At 40.9% G+C, this 17,532-nt stretch overlaps 1 protein-coding gene across 4 annotated transcripts in view; it reads left to right on the plus strand.

Moving 5' to 3' along the window:
* nbeaa (neurobeachin a) overlaps positions 1 to 17,532 on the plus strand; it is an 868,656-nt gene that overhangs the window by 810,779 nt on the left and 40,345 nt on the right. For all 4 annotated transcript variants that reach the window (XM_063054331.1, XM_063054330.1, XM_063054328.1 and 1 more), the window contains 2 exons: positions 2,100 to 2,171; positions 14,391 to 14,546. In XM_063054331.1, coding sequence (XP_062910401.1) covers positions 2,100 to 2,171; positions 14,391 to 14,546 — 228 coding nt within the window. The remainder of the gene's footprint in view (positions 1 to 2,099; positions 2,172 to 14,390; positions 14,547 to 17,532) is intronic.

The following is a 17,532-nucleotide window of genomic DNA, read 5'->3' on the forward strand; positions in this document are numbered from 1 at the left end:
ATTTCCAACTTATCATTTTATTAAAATTTGACATATGAAATAACTTTATTTTGTAAGTGTATATGTGATAAATATATTTTTCATGTTTTTCTTAAATAGCAGTAAGTATAGCTTCCTCAATTACTTCCAGATTATTTTCTGTTTTTGCAGGGTGGAATTAAGTATTAAATGGGTAGTAAAATAGATACATGATGAGATAGGAGATTATTACTGTCTTCCACCATTTGTATGGGTTGATATGAACTGCAAGCCATTGTTCCAGTGTTGTTGATTTATACTTCTGGATTGACAATTACAAAATACGTATTCTATTCTGTGCTGTTTTTGTATAATTTTACAGTAGGCTTGGTTTTATTTTTATAAAATGTTACTAATATATTTGATAATCTGTGATACATCCTCTTTAATATTCAAGCTATCATTAAAACAGCATTAAAAGTAGCAATACTGTCCTGCCCAGGCTTCACACAAATATCTCTGAAGGCTATAATTGCTATTAGTAGTTCCTGCAAATAGTAATTCATGTCTTTTACCCTTCAAAGTTAGAAGTTGACTTGATTAGGTAGCAGTAAATTCAATGAATTATTTCAATAGTTTAAGAAAAATGTACCGTTCCTTTTTGCCACCATACATTCCAGAACCTAGTTTTCATCATAAGTAGATATTGATCATTTTAGTCTACTCAAGTAGCAACATGTAGAGCATGTAAACTTATAAAGTACATATAGTTTCTAAGTGACAGCTGGTATGCAATTTCATTAATGTTAAACTTTTTATCCTATTTGTGAAATTTGCCTGTGGGGTGCTGCAGCATTTTTTAAGCATTTAACAGTTTTAAGGCTAATTTTCAAAGCCATTTGCTAAATAGAAATATTTAATAAGAAATCTAATAATAATAATACTACAAGCAAAACTTACATATATCAAAGATCCAGATAATGTCAAATTCATAAAATACTACATTAAGTTGAAAGTCTGAATAGTTGATAAACAGTGAATTATTAATTACATGTGTCTGAAACCTGTTGGTATTTCAGAAGTACTATTAGTAATATATCAGTTTTAAATATAAAGTTGTAACTAGTTATGCATGGTTTTTCTTATCAGCCAGATCCTTTGCTATTTTTATTATTAGTGAATAGAAAAGTAGAGTATATGTAATGGTAAGTGAATTATATTATTTGAGGCTAAAAAATTTTTAAAGTTACAAAAAAGAGAGTGGTTTCTCTGCCATTGTTTTTCTAATTCCCATTTAGGCTCTCATCCTAGGGGATCTGGAGATACTTTTTAGCTCAATATTCTGTTTACTGACCCGAGAAAAGTGAAACTAATCTCGATGCCACAATTATTCTAGTGGCCAAGTTCTGTAAATAAGGGTAAAGGACTATGAGATAAATTTGATCTTTATTGCCTGGCAGGCATCCTGAGAGTCAGATTGTAATTCTATCGATTCTAGTGAATGGAAAGCAGACAAGTTTAATAAAGAACGTTCCATATGATTGTCAGATTACCAACAGGTGATGAAGATAACCGTCTACTCCTTGTTCTGAGAAATTCCCAATTAGTGCTTTGATGTATTTTAAAAAATTGTTTTGTCTGCATGTGAAATAGTTTCCATATTTATGGGCTCTGTGAGGTCCTTTTCACCAAAATGTGCTGACAGTCAACGAAACAAATGAATGTCATCATATTCACAGTTACAAACAAGTTATATTAGAGAGTGCTTCAGCCCACTGAAATACAATTTGCATTGGTCAGTTAAATAAACCCTTAAATACAATGAGCACTTATATAGTAATGTAGAAAAAAAATCTAAATTGCTTGATGCTGTTTAAAAGAAAACAAATGTAGGTAGCCAAAGAACTAGATATTAATTAGGTGATATGACTGAGAGCTTGGCCAAAGAAGTGCTTTAAGAATGCTCTTGGAAGTAGAAGGTGAAATACTTGAGAACATGAGTTCTAAAATCTGCATCCAGATGCAATTCTTGGCGTTAATTACTTTTAATAATATTACTAATGCAACGGCAACTGTTGTATTTTAGAACTTAATAAAATCAGTTCAGTCATTGTAAGACACTTGTTATTATTTCTCTACAGGTCTTAGGGGAGCTCCAGGATACTCTCTAGAACAGGCCCATCATTTGCCAATTGAAATGGATCCGTTGATTGGTAAATCCATTGTAGCTAATTATGGTGTTTCAATTTAAGATTAGATCTTTATGATTGTTCTCTTAATTTTTGCTTCTTTATGTCAAGGGCAGTAAATTAAAGACATAACAGCAAAACTTAATAATTAACTAGAAAATAAAAAGAGCTTTGTCAATATTTTTGATAAGCTTAGCATAAGTATTTAGGCATACAATTTTAATTCAGAGTTTTAACAATAAAATTACTCATCTTACCATTCCTTATATTTGTAGTTTAATTACAGATATTAAATTATGCTCTTTGTGACCAGTGGTTCTTTAAAGGACTGCCATTTTTCAGCAATTCAAACAAATCTATGCTCTCGAATTGCACATGAATCTCTGTGCCAAAAGCTTCTAGTCACTGAAACAACCCAGTACTATCTCATCTTCAGCTTATCTTGCTAACTTTGACAACTCCTACCTTTCCAAGTGTTGATTAATCATACCCCATCAGAATCTTTTTCAATAATTTCTGTACCACTAACCTTAAGACTCACAGGCCTGTAATTATCTGTGTATCCTTCTTGAATAAAGGTACAGTTCAGTCTCATCTACTTCAATAAAATTTGCAAACTGATTAGGGAGGGTTCCAAAAATGTGTTACTGTATGCTACAGAGGTCTTTGGTAATCAGAGATAGTCATCAAGGCTTTGCTGGTAAGCGATTTAATCTGATCAATTATAATTTTTTGATGAGGGCAGTCTAGTTAATCATAAACACAAGAGATAATGTAGTTGATGTCATTTACATAGGCTTCAGTAAGAACTTTGACAAGGTCCCATAAGTGAAACTGGTCCAAATGGTTAGTGTTAATGGGATGCAAGACAAATTGGCAAATTATATCGAAAACTGGCTTGATAACAGGAGGCAAGGGATGATGGTGCTGGGTTGTTCTGATGACCTGAAGCCCATGAGAAGTTGGTCCTAGAACCCTTATTGTTTGTTACCTGCATTAACAATTTGCAAATAATTTGGAGGTGTGAATTGTTCCCAGGAGACACAAAATTGATGGGGTTACTGCAATTGAGAAGAATGGTTTTAGGCTATAGGATGATATCAAACAGTTGACAAAGATGGACAGAGCAATGGCAGATAGAAGTAAATACAAATGATGCATTTCACTGCAACAGATACAAAATGCCGGAGGAACTCAGCAGGCCAGGCAGCATTTAGGAAAAAAAGTACAGTCGACATTTTGGGTTGAAACTCTTTGGCAGGACTGGAGAAAAAATGCTAAGGAGTAGATTTAAAAGATGGGGGAAGGGGAGAGAGAAACACAAGGTGATAGGTGAAACCTGAAGTGGAAGGTGATGAAGTGAAGAGCTGGGAAGTAAATTGGTAAAAGAGACAAAAGGCCATGGAAGAAAGAAAAGGCGGGAGGAGCATCAGAGGGAGGCAATGGGTGGGCAAGGAGATAAAGAGAGAGAGGGAAAAGAGGATGGGAAATGATGGAGAAGGGGATGGGGGGCATTACTGGAAGTTCGAGAAATCGATGTTCGTACCATCAGGTTGGAGGCTACCCAAACGGAATATAAGGTGTTGTTCCTCCAACCTAAGTGTGGTCTCATCACAACAGTGGTGGAAGCCATGGATAGACATATCGGAATGGGAATTTCTCGTTGCCACATAACAGGGAAAGATATGATTGCATTGAAGGGGGTGCAGAGGAGATACTCTGGATGTTGCCAAGGGTGAAGTGTTTCAATTATAAGAAGAGACCAGATAAGCATTTGGAATAAGGAGGTTGGTCAGGGGCGGGGGGGGGGGAGGGGGATGTACCTGATCAAGGAGCACAAAATTATTTAGGGTATAGTTAGAAAAGATAGTAAGGAATTTTCTCCAAAGCAGTGGCATGTGAAACTACGTAGATTTAGGATAAGAGGTGAGAATTCTGGAGAATGATCTGAGAAAGAATTTTTGTACCTATTGTGGAAGTACACCATGTTGTCCTTTATGACTAAGTATTGCACCCTTGCAAGATGTGTCTGGATGAGAATTCCTCCTCCACATCCAATGACACTTTGAGATATGGATTGGCAATAGAGTGCACAACACACTAATATCTCACATATACTCAAGAAGCATTCCCAGGAATGAAAGAGCTAATGGAATTCATGCTAATAGCAATCATTATTGTGTTTGTAGCATAGTGCTGCTGTGCTAGAAATCTGGTACAAATCCCTGCCATCCCTTAGTATTCTTGTAAGAATGACACAGTGTGGAGGAACTATCTGTGAAGACTGCTATCTTCACAGGCAGAGCCTTCCATCTCTCCCTCCCTTTATAAGCCTGCATACTCTTTTCTCCCCAGTGATATTTCTATGGAAACAAACAGATAAAGAAAGAGATGAACATCTTATATCACCACCAACATTGAATCATAGATTTGTACAGCACAGAAACAGGCCTTTTGGTCTATCACATCCATGCCAACCTTTTTGCCCATTTACACTAATCCTGTTTGCTGTATAGGGTCTGTATTATTCTGTGCCATGTTTACTTAAGTGCCTGTCTAAATGTCTTTTAAAGTTGGTGATTTTATCTGACTCTGGCAGCAAGTTCTAGATATCAACCACTCTCTGTTAAAAAATTGTCTTAAATCTCCTTTAAAACTCCTTCCTCTCACCTAAAACCTGTGGCTTCTTGTTTTTGATACCCTTACCATGATTATATACTTCTGACCATCTACCTGATATTTGCCTGTTCTAATTTTATATACATCTATCGGGTCCCAGCGTCAATCCCTGTCCAACTTTACTGGTCACAGACTTTTGATCGAAGAAAATGTCCTTTCACCATTGCATTCTGCCTCTTGTCACCAAGGCAATTATGGATCCAAGTAGTCAGGTGGACTTGGATCCTTTGTGATTCAGCCTTCTGGACTAGCCTATCATGAGGGAAAATGTCTACTGCCTTGCCTTCATCAGTCTTCTTAGTTACCATCTCAAAAACTTAAATTAGAGAAGCAGGATTTCTCTCACAAAAAGCCATGCTGAAGCTTCTGATTAGCCCCTGCTAAATGACCCTAAATTATATCCCTTAGGACTTTCTCTAATAATTTCCCCACCAGCAATATAAGACCTGTAACATCTGTAACCTGGCTTATTCTTGCTGCCCTGCTTAAATAAAGGAAAAAACTATGACTTTCTTGCAGTCTTCTGGCTCATGAAGATGCAAAATTCTCCGTAATGATCCCAGCTATCTTCTCCCTTCGTTCCCATGGCAATGTGGGATAGATCTCATCTAATCATAAGGATTTATCAATCCTTATGTGTCCCATGACACCTAACACCACCCACTCCTTAATACTGATCCACGCCACTAGATTATCCATATACCCCTCCCTGAATTCTTATCAACCGAATAAAAATAAGGAGTATTCATTTAATACCTCACCCCAAAATGCCTGGCTCAAGATTGACGTAAGACCATAGGATCCTACAGTCTATCAAAATATGGAAAAATGCTGCCAGTTCCCAGCAATCATCTGTATTCATTGCATTGGCCAGGTTACAGTCTTGAACCTCACATCTTGATACTGAGAGGTTTCATGCCCCACTCCTCACAGGCAGTATGCTCAGCAGGCAGAATTGTGCCTGCTGAGCATACTGCCTGTGAGGAGTGGGGCATGAAACCTCTCAGTATCAAGATGTGAGGTTTCTTTTCTGTGAGGTTCACTTTTCTGTGCTTTCTTAATAACTGTTGATATTAATGTGCTTCCCTTCTGATGATTAACCCAATTCACAGTGTTTGAAGGCCAGTCCTATAATATAATCCTACTACAGTGGAGCGCCACAGTAGCATAGCAGTTAGTACAATGCTATTACAGCTTGGGGCATCGGAATACAGAGTTCAATTCTAGCGTCCTCTGTAAAAAGTTCATGCCCTTCCTGCGACCTCCAGGTGCTCCAGTTTTCTCGCACAGTCTGAAGTCCTACCAGTCAGCAGGTTAATTGGTCATTGCAAATTGTCCTCTGATTACGCCAGGGTTAAATAGGTGGGTTGCTGGGTGGTGCGGCTCTTTGGACCAGAAGGACCTGTTCTGCACTGTAGCTCTAAATATAATCATTGTGTTCAGTTCTGGTTGCCTCGTCATAGGAAGAATGTGTGTGATGTAAAGGTATTGCATAGGCTCTACGTCTCTTGTAAAAAAAAACTTGATCCGCCATAGAAGTAGGCATTTTATTAAGTGCTCCCAATTTTCCACACAAAGACCTAAAGTATAAAAATATACTGTATGTACAGGAAGGAACAATATAATATAAACCTACACAGATATACAAGATAAATACAAGGGGTGATTGATAAGTTTGTGGCCTAAGCTAGAAGGAGTCAATTTTAGAACACCTAGCACATTTATTTATCAGCATAGTCCCCTCCTACATGTACACACTTAGTCCAGCGGTCGTGGAGCATACGGATCCCTTCTTTGTAGAAGTGGTCCACAGCAGAGGTGATTGATATGTTCGTGGCCTAAGATAGAAGGATAATAGACAATAGGTGCAGGAGTAGGCCATTCGGCCCTTCGAGCCAGCACCGCCATTCACTGAGATCTTAGCTGATCATCCACAATCAGTACCCTGTTCCTGCCTTCTCCCCATATCCCTTGACTCCGCTATCTTTAAGAGCTCTATCTATCTCTTTCTTGAAAGAATCCAGAGAATTAGCCTCCACTGCCTTCTGAGGCAGAGCATTCCACAGATCCACAACCCTCTGTGTGAAAAAGTTTTTCCTCAACGTTCTAAATGGTCTACCCCTTATTCTTAAACTGTGGCCTCTGATTCTGGACTCACCCAACATCGGGAACATGTTTCCTGCCTCTAGCGTGTCCAATCCCTTAATAATCTTATATGTTTCAATCAGATCCCCTCTCATCCTTCTAAATTCCAGTGTATACAAGCCCAGTCGCTCCAATCTTTCAACATATGACATTCCCGCCATCCCTGGAATTAACCCAGTGAACCTACACTGCACTCCTTCCATAGCAAGAATGTTCTTCCTCAAATTTGGAGACCAAAACTGTACACAATACTCCAGGTGGGGTCTCACCAGGGTCTTGTACAACTGCAGAAGGACCTCTGCTCCTATACACAACACCCTTTGTTATGAAGACCAACATGCCATTAGCTTTCTTCACTGCCTGCTGTACCTGTATGCTTTCAATGACTGATGAACAAGGACACCTGGATCTCGTTGTGCTTCCCCTTTTCCTAACTTGACACCTTTCAGATAGTAATCTGCCTTCCTGTTCTTGCCACCAAAGTGGATAACCTCACATTTATCCACATTAAACTGCATCTGCCCACTCACCCAACCTGTCCAAGTCACCCTGCATTCTCATAACATCCGCCTCACATTTCACACTGTCACCCAGCTTTGTGTCATCTGCAAATTTGTTAATGTTACTTTTAATCCCTTCATCTAAATCATTAATATATATTGTAAATAGCTGCGGTCCCAGCACTGAGCCTTGCAGTACCCCACTAGTCACTGCCTGCCACTCTGAAAAGGACCCGTTAATCCCTACCCTTTGTTTCCTGTCTGCCAGCCACTTTTCTATCCGTGTCAGTACCCTACCCCTAATACCATGTGCTCTAATTTTGCCCACTAACCTCCTATGTGGGCCCTTATCAAAGGCTTTCTGAAAGTCCAGGTACACTACAACCACTGGCTCTCCCTTGTCCATTTTCATAGTTACAGCCTCAAAAAATTCCAGGAGATTAATCAAGCATGATTTCTGCTTCGTAAATCCATGCTGACTCAGACCTATCCTGCTACTGCTATCCAAATATGCCACTATTTCATCTTTTATAATTGACTCCAGCATCTTCCCCACCACTGATGTCAGACTAACTAGTCTATAATTGCCTGTTTACTCTCTCTCTCCTCTCTTAAAAAGTGGGATGACATTAGCTACCCTCCAATCTGCAGGAACTGATCCTGAATCTATAGAACATTGGAAAATGATTACCAATGCGTCCACGATTTCTAGATCCACCGCTTTAAGTACCCTGGGACGCAGACCATCAGGCCCTGGGGATTTATCAGCCTTCAGTCCAACACCATTTTCTGCCTAATGTGAATTTCCTTCAGTTCCTCCATTACCCTACGTCCTCTGGCCACTATTACATCTGGGAGATTGTTTGTGTCTTCCCTAGTGAAGACAGATCCAAAGTACCTGTTCAACTCGTCTGCCATTTCCTCGTTCCCCCCCCCCCATAATAATTTCACCTGTTTCTGTCTTCCAGGGCCCAACTTTGTTCTCAACTAATTTTTTCCTCTTCACATACCTAAAGAAGCTTTTACTATCCTTCTTTACATTCTTGGCTAGCTTACCTTCGTACCTCATCTTTTCCCCCTGTATTGCCTTTTTAGTTATTTTCTGTTGCTCCTTAAAAGTCTCCCAATCCTCCGGCTTCCCGCTCATCCTTGCTATTTTATAGTTCCTCTCTTTTATTCTTATACTGTCCTTGACTTCCCTTGTCATCCACGGTCACGCCTTACTCCCCTTAGAATCTTTGGAATGAACTGATCCTGCACCTTCTGTATTATTCCCAGAAATACCTGCCATTGTTGTTCCACTGTCATCCCTGGTAGGGTATTGTTCCATTGAACTTTGTCCAGCTCCTCCCTCATAGCACCATAGTTCCCTTTGTTCAACTGTAATACTGACACTTCCGAGTTTCCCTTCTTCCTCTCAAATTGTAGATTAAAACTTATCATATTATGGTCACTATCTCCTAATGGCTCCTTTACCTCGAGTTCCCTTATCAAATCTGGCTCACTACATAACGCTGAATCCAGAATTGCCTTCTCCCTGGTAGGCTCTAATACAAGCTGCTCTAAGAATCCATCTCTGAGGCACTCCACAAACTCCCTTTCTTGGGGTCCAGTACCAACCTGATTTTCCCAGTCTACCTGCATGTTGAAATCCCCCATAACAACTGTAGTATTACCTTTGCGACATGCCAATTTTAACTCTGGATTTAACTTCCACTCTATATCCAGGCTACTTTTTGGGGGCCTGTAGATAACTCCCATTAGGGTCTTTTTGCCCTTACAGTTTCTCAGTTCTATCCATACTGACTCTACATCTCCTGATTCTATGTCCCCTCTCGCAAGTGACTGAATTTCATTCCTCACCAACAGAGCCACCCCACCCCTCTGGCCACCTGTCTGTCCTTTCGATAGGATGTATATCCCTGAATATTCTTTTTCCAGCCCTGGTCCTCTTGCAGCCATGTCTCTGTTATTCCCACAACATCATACTTGCCAATTTCCAACTGAGCCTCAAGCTCATCCACTTTATTTCTTATACTCCGTGCATTCATATATAATACTTATAATCCATTACTTCCCTCACCTTTCACATCAATTCCTATTGCACTTGGCCATACTCTCCGATCCCTTCCTATTAATTCTGTTGTCTTTCTTAACTTTTCTTATTCTCTCTTTCCCTTTAACTCCATCCTTATATTTCCAGTTTGTCCCCTCCCCCCCACTACTTAGTTTAAACACACCCGTGTAGCAGTGGCAAATCTGCCTGCCAAAATGCTGGTCCCCCGTCTGTTAAGGTGCAACCCATCCCTTTTGTACAATTCATCCTTGCCCCAAAACAGATCCCAGTGGTCCAAGAATCTAAATCCTCGACTCCCACACCAGCTCCTCAGCCACACATTCAGATCTCCTATCTCCCTGTTCCTGTCCTCACCAGCACAAGGAACTGGAAGCAAACCGGAGATAACCACCCTGGAGGTCCTGCTTTTCAGCCTTCTTCTGAGTTCTCTGAAGTCACGCAGCAGAATTTCTTTCCTCATCCTCCCGACGTCATTTGTGCCAACATGCACCACCACTTCTGGCTGTTCACCTTCACCCTTGAGGATGCCCTGCAATCGGTCTGTGACGCCCTGGATCCTGGCACCAGGGAGGCAACACACCATCCTTAAATCCTGCCTGTTGCCGCAGAAACCCCTTTCTGTACCTCTCACTATGGAGTCCCCTACTACCACGGCTCTGCCTGACTTCTGTCTCCTCGGCTTTGTTTCAGCGCCAATTTTTGACTTGCAGACCTGTCCGCCTCTCAGACTGGCAATGTCTTCTGTCCCGACAGCTTCTAAGAGGGTGAACCTGTTTTCAAGAGGTACATCCCCCGGGGTCCCCTGTACTCAAAGCATCCATCTCTTCCTCATCGTCGCCCCCTTCTCTCTTCCGGTATCTTCGGTGTAATGATCTCGCTGTTGGTCCTGTCCAGAAAACTCTCAGTTTCCCGGATGAACCTGAGGTCATCCAGTTGCTTCTCCAGTGCCTCAACACGGTCCTTCAGGAGCTGAACCTGGACACACTTCCCACATTTGTAGCAGCCAGAGGCACCATCAACGTCCCTGACCTCCCACATGCAAGCAGCACACTGAATCAGTTGATCTGTCATTTCTTCACCACTTCTCACCCTCTCCAACTGTGGCGTAGTCTGCTCCCTCAGCCTCCTCGCCAAAGACTCGCACTTTTCTCACAAGGCACTTCCCTCAACAAGGCCACTCCCCAAGAGGCCGCTCCCCTAGAGCAAACCTTGATTATGTTAGATGATATTTTGACTAATTCGTTTCACTTGTCGCACCTCGTCCAACCTCGAACGTTTGTCTTGCAGGCTGGTCCCAACCGGTTTTTAAATCAACCGCTCCTTCTCAGCCAATCCCCTCACTCAAAGAGTTGAACTGCACGTGCATGTAATGAGAGCGTCTTGGACCTCCAGGTGGTCCATAGCAGGGCGATTGATTGTGGTCTAAGGTAGAAGGAGATGAGGGCTCGCGTTGCATGCACGTGCAGTTCAAGTGAAAATGCAGAAAGTTTGAAGTTAATAACTCATCTCCTTCTACCTTAGACCACGAGCTTATCAATCACCCCTGCTGTGGACCACTTTCTGGAGGTCCAAGACGCCAACTTCTACGAAGAAGGGATCCGTAGGCTCCACAACCACTGGACTAAGTGTGTAAATGTAGGAAAAATAAATGTGCTAGGATTTCTAAAATTGACTCTTTCTACCTTGGGCCATGAACCAATTGCCCCCCATATTTACACAGATCAATTGATATTCAAATCCTTCCTCAACTTAGTTCACAAGCACCTACCACAATTTATGGTCTATCTCCAGTCACACTGGAGAGTACACCGAGGCCCATTTTGTACCTTTAGCCCTCACCCCAGTAGCCCATGGAATGTCCCTGCTGCAAACTCAGGAATAATACCTGCCCTAAAGCAGCGCCTCGGTTTTGCTGAGACGTACCCAGAACTGCCAAACCGCAAACAAATGAACAGACAGGCAGACCAATGGAGCACTTAACAAACAGCAAACATAAAACAAATAAACATTTATGTTTTAATAAACATAACTGTTATTCCCTGTATGTTTTTGTGTGTGTTGCTTCAAGGGTGTAAAATTCTTGCAGTGCTGCTCAAGGGCAGTGACAAAGCCCTCTGTCACAATGTAAAAGTTTTAGAGAGAGTTCAGAGATTTACCAGGATGTTGTCTGGATTAGAGAAGATGTCTTATGAGAAAAGTTTGAGTGAGCTAGTTCATTTCTCTTTGGAGCAAAGGAGAAAGAGAGGAGACTTAATGGAGTTGTATAAGATAAGCTGCATAGATAGACTGGACAGCCAGCGCCTTTTTCCCAAGTCTGAAATGGATAATGGCTACTATGAGAGGCGTAATTTGAAATGATTAGAGGAAAGTCTAGGGGAAATATTAGAGTTAGGTTTTTTTACGCAGGAAATGGTAAGTGCATTGAATGCACTGCCAGGAGTGGTGATAGAGGCAGATACATTAGGGCCTTTTAAGAGCCTCTTACATAGGCTCATGGATGAAAGAAACATGGAGGGCTATGCGGGAGTGAAAGGTCAGATTGATCTTGGAGTAGTTTAAGAGGTTGGCAAAACACCGTGGGCTGTAGGGCCTGTACTGTTCTGTGTTCTATAATAAATTCCGTGTTTACCCTTTATATAAAAACGTTCAACTGGAGTTTGCTCATCTGAATACCTCTCTGCAGTGTGCAATTGTAGCTGCAGCCAGGCTTGTGAAAGGTTCCTCTCTTCTATTTGGGTTCTCTGCAGTTGGCTGTGATGGATGTTTATAAATAGCTCAGGACCATGAATGGTCGACTAGTGACTGCAGTCTCTCAGTACGAGGGACTGTAGACTGAAGCAGATAGATATGGGGACCATGTGAGTGGATTACATGAGAACTAGTGGTGGGAAGAGAGATGCTGAAATACTGAGAGAGGACAGGACCTTCAAACTCCATAATACCAGTGGCACTCACCCATTTCTGACATAGAACAATCTGCGTATCTAGATCATGTGGCTGTCATCAAAGTCTCCATAGCTGCACCAATCCAGATTATCATGACAGCTGTCTGCTCCCTGAAGGCGGCTCTGAGCTCCTAGTTGTCAGCTCTCTGTTGTTCCAGCACGTACATCTGCTACTGGATGGCAGCAGTCTGTTCCCCAGTGGCACCTCGCTGCTCTTGCAAAACACAAGTCTGTACCCTGGATGACAGCAGTAGAGTTATGATTGGTGCTTCCTGAGTTGACATTAAAGCACAAAGATTTTGGATGACCGTTGTCTCTTCCAAAATCGATGCAAAAAAAATACTTCTTTCAAGTGCTATGTTGAATGACAGTCAATGCCACTTGGCACTGCAGTTCACACCGTTGCCATACTGGCTTCCTGTCAGGAGCTGGGCATGGACTCTCCCATATTTCTTGGCATTTCTTACACTTTGACAGGTAGGCTAGATAATACAACAAATATTTCCATATACATTTGCACCAGCTTCCCATATATGTACTAAAATTACAATCTTCATTCTAGTTCTCCAGATTGCACCTTTTTAGCTAATCTAAGCACTTCAGATTAACTGCAACCTGTTAATGTTAAGTAATCTAGACATGCATACATGCTTCATGTGCATGTATGTATAGTGTTTATAAATTAAACATGAAGCACATTGAACATGTTTGTCCAATGTTGACTTTCAATTTTTACAATGCCAGCATCTGAACTGATGCCTGGTGGTGTCACTGCAGGAAATGATCTCTGCAGCTGTTTCCAACTGTTATTTCCTGTCGGCTCTGGCATTCTGATCCCCAACAAAGTACAACTGAAGAAAAGTTTGCTCTACTGCAGAGTGTCTATTGGATCTATTTCCACATAGAGATACTTGTCAAATGGTTCTCTTATCCTGATGTCAATTAATTCATGAATTAGATAGCAGGAGCTCCATTCTGAGCCACTAACTAATCATGACCATGTATGAACAAAAAGGGGCTGTAACACTTGCTCAAAATGTGCTCTGATATTGTTCCAATAATTATGATCTAGCATAATGAACTTAAGTATGATGTAATAGCTTTGATTATCCTCAGTAGGGTTCCTAATGTTACCCATTATTCAGTCATGACATACTGTGACTGGGTTTTAACTTCGTATTTGTCTCTCTCAAGGCTCTTCATCGGAGAAGACATGTTTACATTAGATCTCAAAGCGATTGCTCTGCTGAGAGGTTACTAAATCAAATTGCCTTATAGATGTGGGATATGACTCTATTTTTCATTAGAGAAGCTGAGTAGTTTGGCCTTGTATGTCAAATTGTTTTGTTCTTCTATCACGAGTGTCTGATTTTGTTGATTATAAAATCTCTTTGAGGAACATAAGAGAAACCTCAGTAGGATACAAGTGCAAAACAGAAGGCAGCTGAACTTCATTTACTGAGCAGTGCATCTGTTTGTGAATATAGATAAAATGCCATTCTTAACCTTTTTAGTTCATAGTTAGAGCTCCATTGTCCAGGTTAAGTAGATAGCAAGAGGTGAAAATGTTTGTTTGACCAGCAAATAAATCATGGTAGCATAGCAGTTAGCACGACGTTATTACAGATCGGTGCATTTGAGTTCAGGGTTAAATACCAGTATCCTCTGTACGGAGTTTCTACATCCTCCCAGTGGAATGCATGAGTTTCTTCCCACAATCCAAAAAAAGTACCAGTTAGTAGGTCAATTGATCATTGTAAATTGTCATGTGACCAAAATGGGGTTGTCGATTGGTTGTTCAGTGGGCCAAAAGGGCCTATTCCGTGCTTTATCTCTAAATAAATAAATAAAGCTTTGTTTCTTTCACAAACATTTTTTTCTCTTTGTCTCCCTGCAGCCAATAATGCTGGTGTGAACAAAAGGCAGATCACAGACCTTGTAGATCAGAGCATTCAGATTAATGCCCACTGCTTTGTTGTGACAGCAGATAATCGTTACATACTTGTTTGTGGATTCTGGGACAAAAGTTTTCGAGTATACTCAACAGAAACAGGTACATGCTACGTAGGCTCAGAAAACTATTACTAAAGTTAAGGATGATAGTTTGAATTCAGAGCAACTAGTAATATTAAATATATATAAATAACAAAGAAGTTGTGCTTAAAGTGCAGGATTTGAATATTGAGTCTTTGAATCTTTACATTGTACTGTGTATTCTTTCTCTTTTCAGTTATGTCTCTTTAAGTTATGGGAATTCACTCAGGAGACATCTCTGGTTATTATTTTAGACTATTACCTGAATAAAAATTGCTCAATTGATAGTTCATTGATAAAATAGCAGCAGATTTTTTTTGCAGAATGGAGACTCCAGACCAAGCTGACATGTGGTTGGTTTTAAATGCATCAAAGACCACTACAAAATTACTGCAGCACATGTAGGAGGCAGCTTGCCTGAACATTTTCAGGAATTATTATGGACAGATAATAAATAGGGGCTTACAGTGATGTGCTCAGTTGGAAAGAATATAAAATATGCCTAACCATTATGCTCTGCAGTAGGCATGTTACTCAAATCTATTTAGATATTGATACCAGCATTGATGGTATCCTCAAAGTCAAAATCTGTCCCGAGCCCTGTGGTCCATCGGTGCTCAAGCCGGTTTCTGTGGCGTGAAGCAACTGAGAGTACGAGACTCCACTCCACCCCCCGGATAATTTAATTAATTTAAGGCATCCGTTAGTCTTGCGAGACCATGGATCTGTGCCTGGGCAAGGTTGTATGGAAGACCAGCAGTTGCCCATGCTGCAAGCATCCCCTCTCCACGACACCAATGTTGTCCAAGGGAAGGGCATTAGGACCCATGCAGCTTGGCACCAGTGTTGTCGCAGAGCAATGGGTGATTAAGTGCCTTGCTCAAGGACACAACGCGTTCCCTCGGCTGGGGCTCGAACTCACGACCTTCAGGTAGCTAGTCCAATGCCTTAACCACTTGGCCACGTGCTCACACTCCCCAGATAGGACACCAGTCTATCACGTATCCTCAAAGTAATTTCTTTTAAATTAAGCTTTACTGAGTTATTTATCAGTTAATATATTTTTAAAACACCATAAAAGGAGGTGTGAATGATCTTGCACCATATGTAGAAAATAACTTAAAAGATTAACACCTAAAAGGAAAGCTATTTAATTATATGTATGAAGAGACCCAACAGAAAAGTTGATGATCCTCATGGTTGGAATATGATCAATAACCAGATCCTTTTTAATGCTATATTTAATTTTCCTCTCTCATCTGCATTTGATGCCTCCCCACAGCCTTGCAACTAAAATCAAAACATTCAATGGAATATAAAATTATTGCTGCACCTCTCATCACAAGGATGCTACTTGTTGGTGCATAGGTGACTAGTCTCACTGAGATTGCGTGTTTATATACAATCCATGGATAACAAAGAAAACATCCCTCATTGTTCTTTTTATATATTTATTGCACTGTATCAACTAGTTGTACTTCTTTCAAGGTTTTACTGAACAACTCCTATTGGAAGCTATTTATTTTATAATTAGAAAACTTAAAATGTAACATTAAGACAGAAGAATCGTCAATTTGTGTGTGTGTATATATATATGGGTTTCATCACCTAGGTTACAGAGAAAGGTTGAACAAGTTGGGTCTTTATTTTTTGGAGTGTAGGAGGTTGAGGGGGGACTTGGTAGAGGTATTTAAAATTATGAGGGGGATAGATAGAGATGACGTGGATAGGCTTTTTCCATTGAGAATGGGGGAGATTCAAACAAGAGGACACAAGTAGAGAGTTAAAGGGCGAAAGTTTAGGGGTAACATGAGGGGGATGCATTAGTGATAATTTTTCAAAACTCGTTAGATTCTGGACTAGTTCCTGAGGATTGGAGGGTGGCTAATGTAACCCCACTTTTTAAAAGAGGAGGGAGAGAGAAACCGGGGAATTATAGACCGGTTAGCCTAACGTCGGTGGTGGGGAAACTGCTGGAGTCAGTTATCAAGGATGTGATAACAGCACATTTGGAAAGCGGTGAAATGATCGGACAAAGTCAGCATGGATTTGTGAAAGGAAAATAGTGTCTGACGAATCTCATAGAATTTTTTGAGGATGTAACTAGTAGAGTGGATAGGGGAGAACCAGTGGATGTGGTATATTTGGATTTTCAAAAGGCTTTTGACAAGGTCCCACACAGGAGATTAGTGTGCAAACTTAAAGCACACGGTATTGGGGGTAAGGTATTGGTGTGGGTGGAGAATTGGTTAGCAGACAGGAAGCAAAGAGTGGGAATAAACGGGACCTTTTCAGAATGGCAGGCGGTGACTAGTGGGGTACCACAAAGCTCAGTGCTGGGACCCCAGTTGTTTACAATATATATTAATGACTTGAATGAGGGAATTAAATGCAGCATCTCCAAGTTTGCGGATGACACGAAGCTGGGTGGCAGTGTTAGCAGTGAGGAGGATGCTAAGAGGATGCAGGGTGACTTGGATAGGTTGGGTGAGTGGGCAAATTCATGGCAGATGCAATTTAATGTGGATAAGTGTGAAGTTATCCACTTTGGTGGCAAAAATAGGAAAACAGATTATTATCTGAATGGTGGCCAATTAGGAAAAGGGGAGGTGCAACGAGACCTGGGTGTTATTATACACCAATCATTGAAAGTGGGCATGCAGGTACAGCAGGCGGTGAAAAAGGCGAATGGTATGCTGGCATTTATAGCGAGAGGATTCGAGTACAGGAGCAGGGAGGTACTACTGCAGTTGTACAAGGCCTTGGTGAGACCACACCTGGAGTATTGTGTGCAGTTTTGGTCCCCTAATCTGAGGAAAGACATCTTTGCCATAGAGGGAGTACAAAGAAGGTTCACCAGATTGATTCCTGGGATGGCAGGACTTTCATATGAAGAAAGACTGGATGAACTGGGCTTGTACTCGTTGGAATTTAGAAGATTGAGGGGGGATCTGATTGAAACGTATAAGATCCTAAAGGGATTGGACAGGCTAGATGCAGGAAGA

Source organism: Mobula hypostoma, chromosome 7 (assembly GCF_963921235.1).
Source record: "Mobula hypostoma chromosome 7, sMobHyp1.1, whole genome shotgun sequence".
NCBI lineage: Eukaryota > Metazoa > Chordata > Chondrichthyes > Myliobatiformes > Myliobatidae > Mobula > Mobula hypostoma.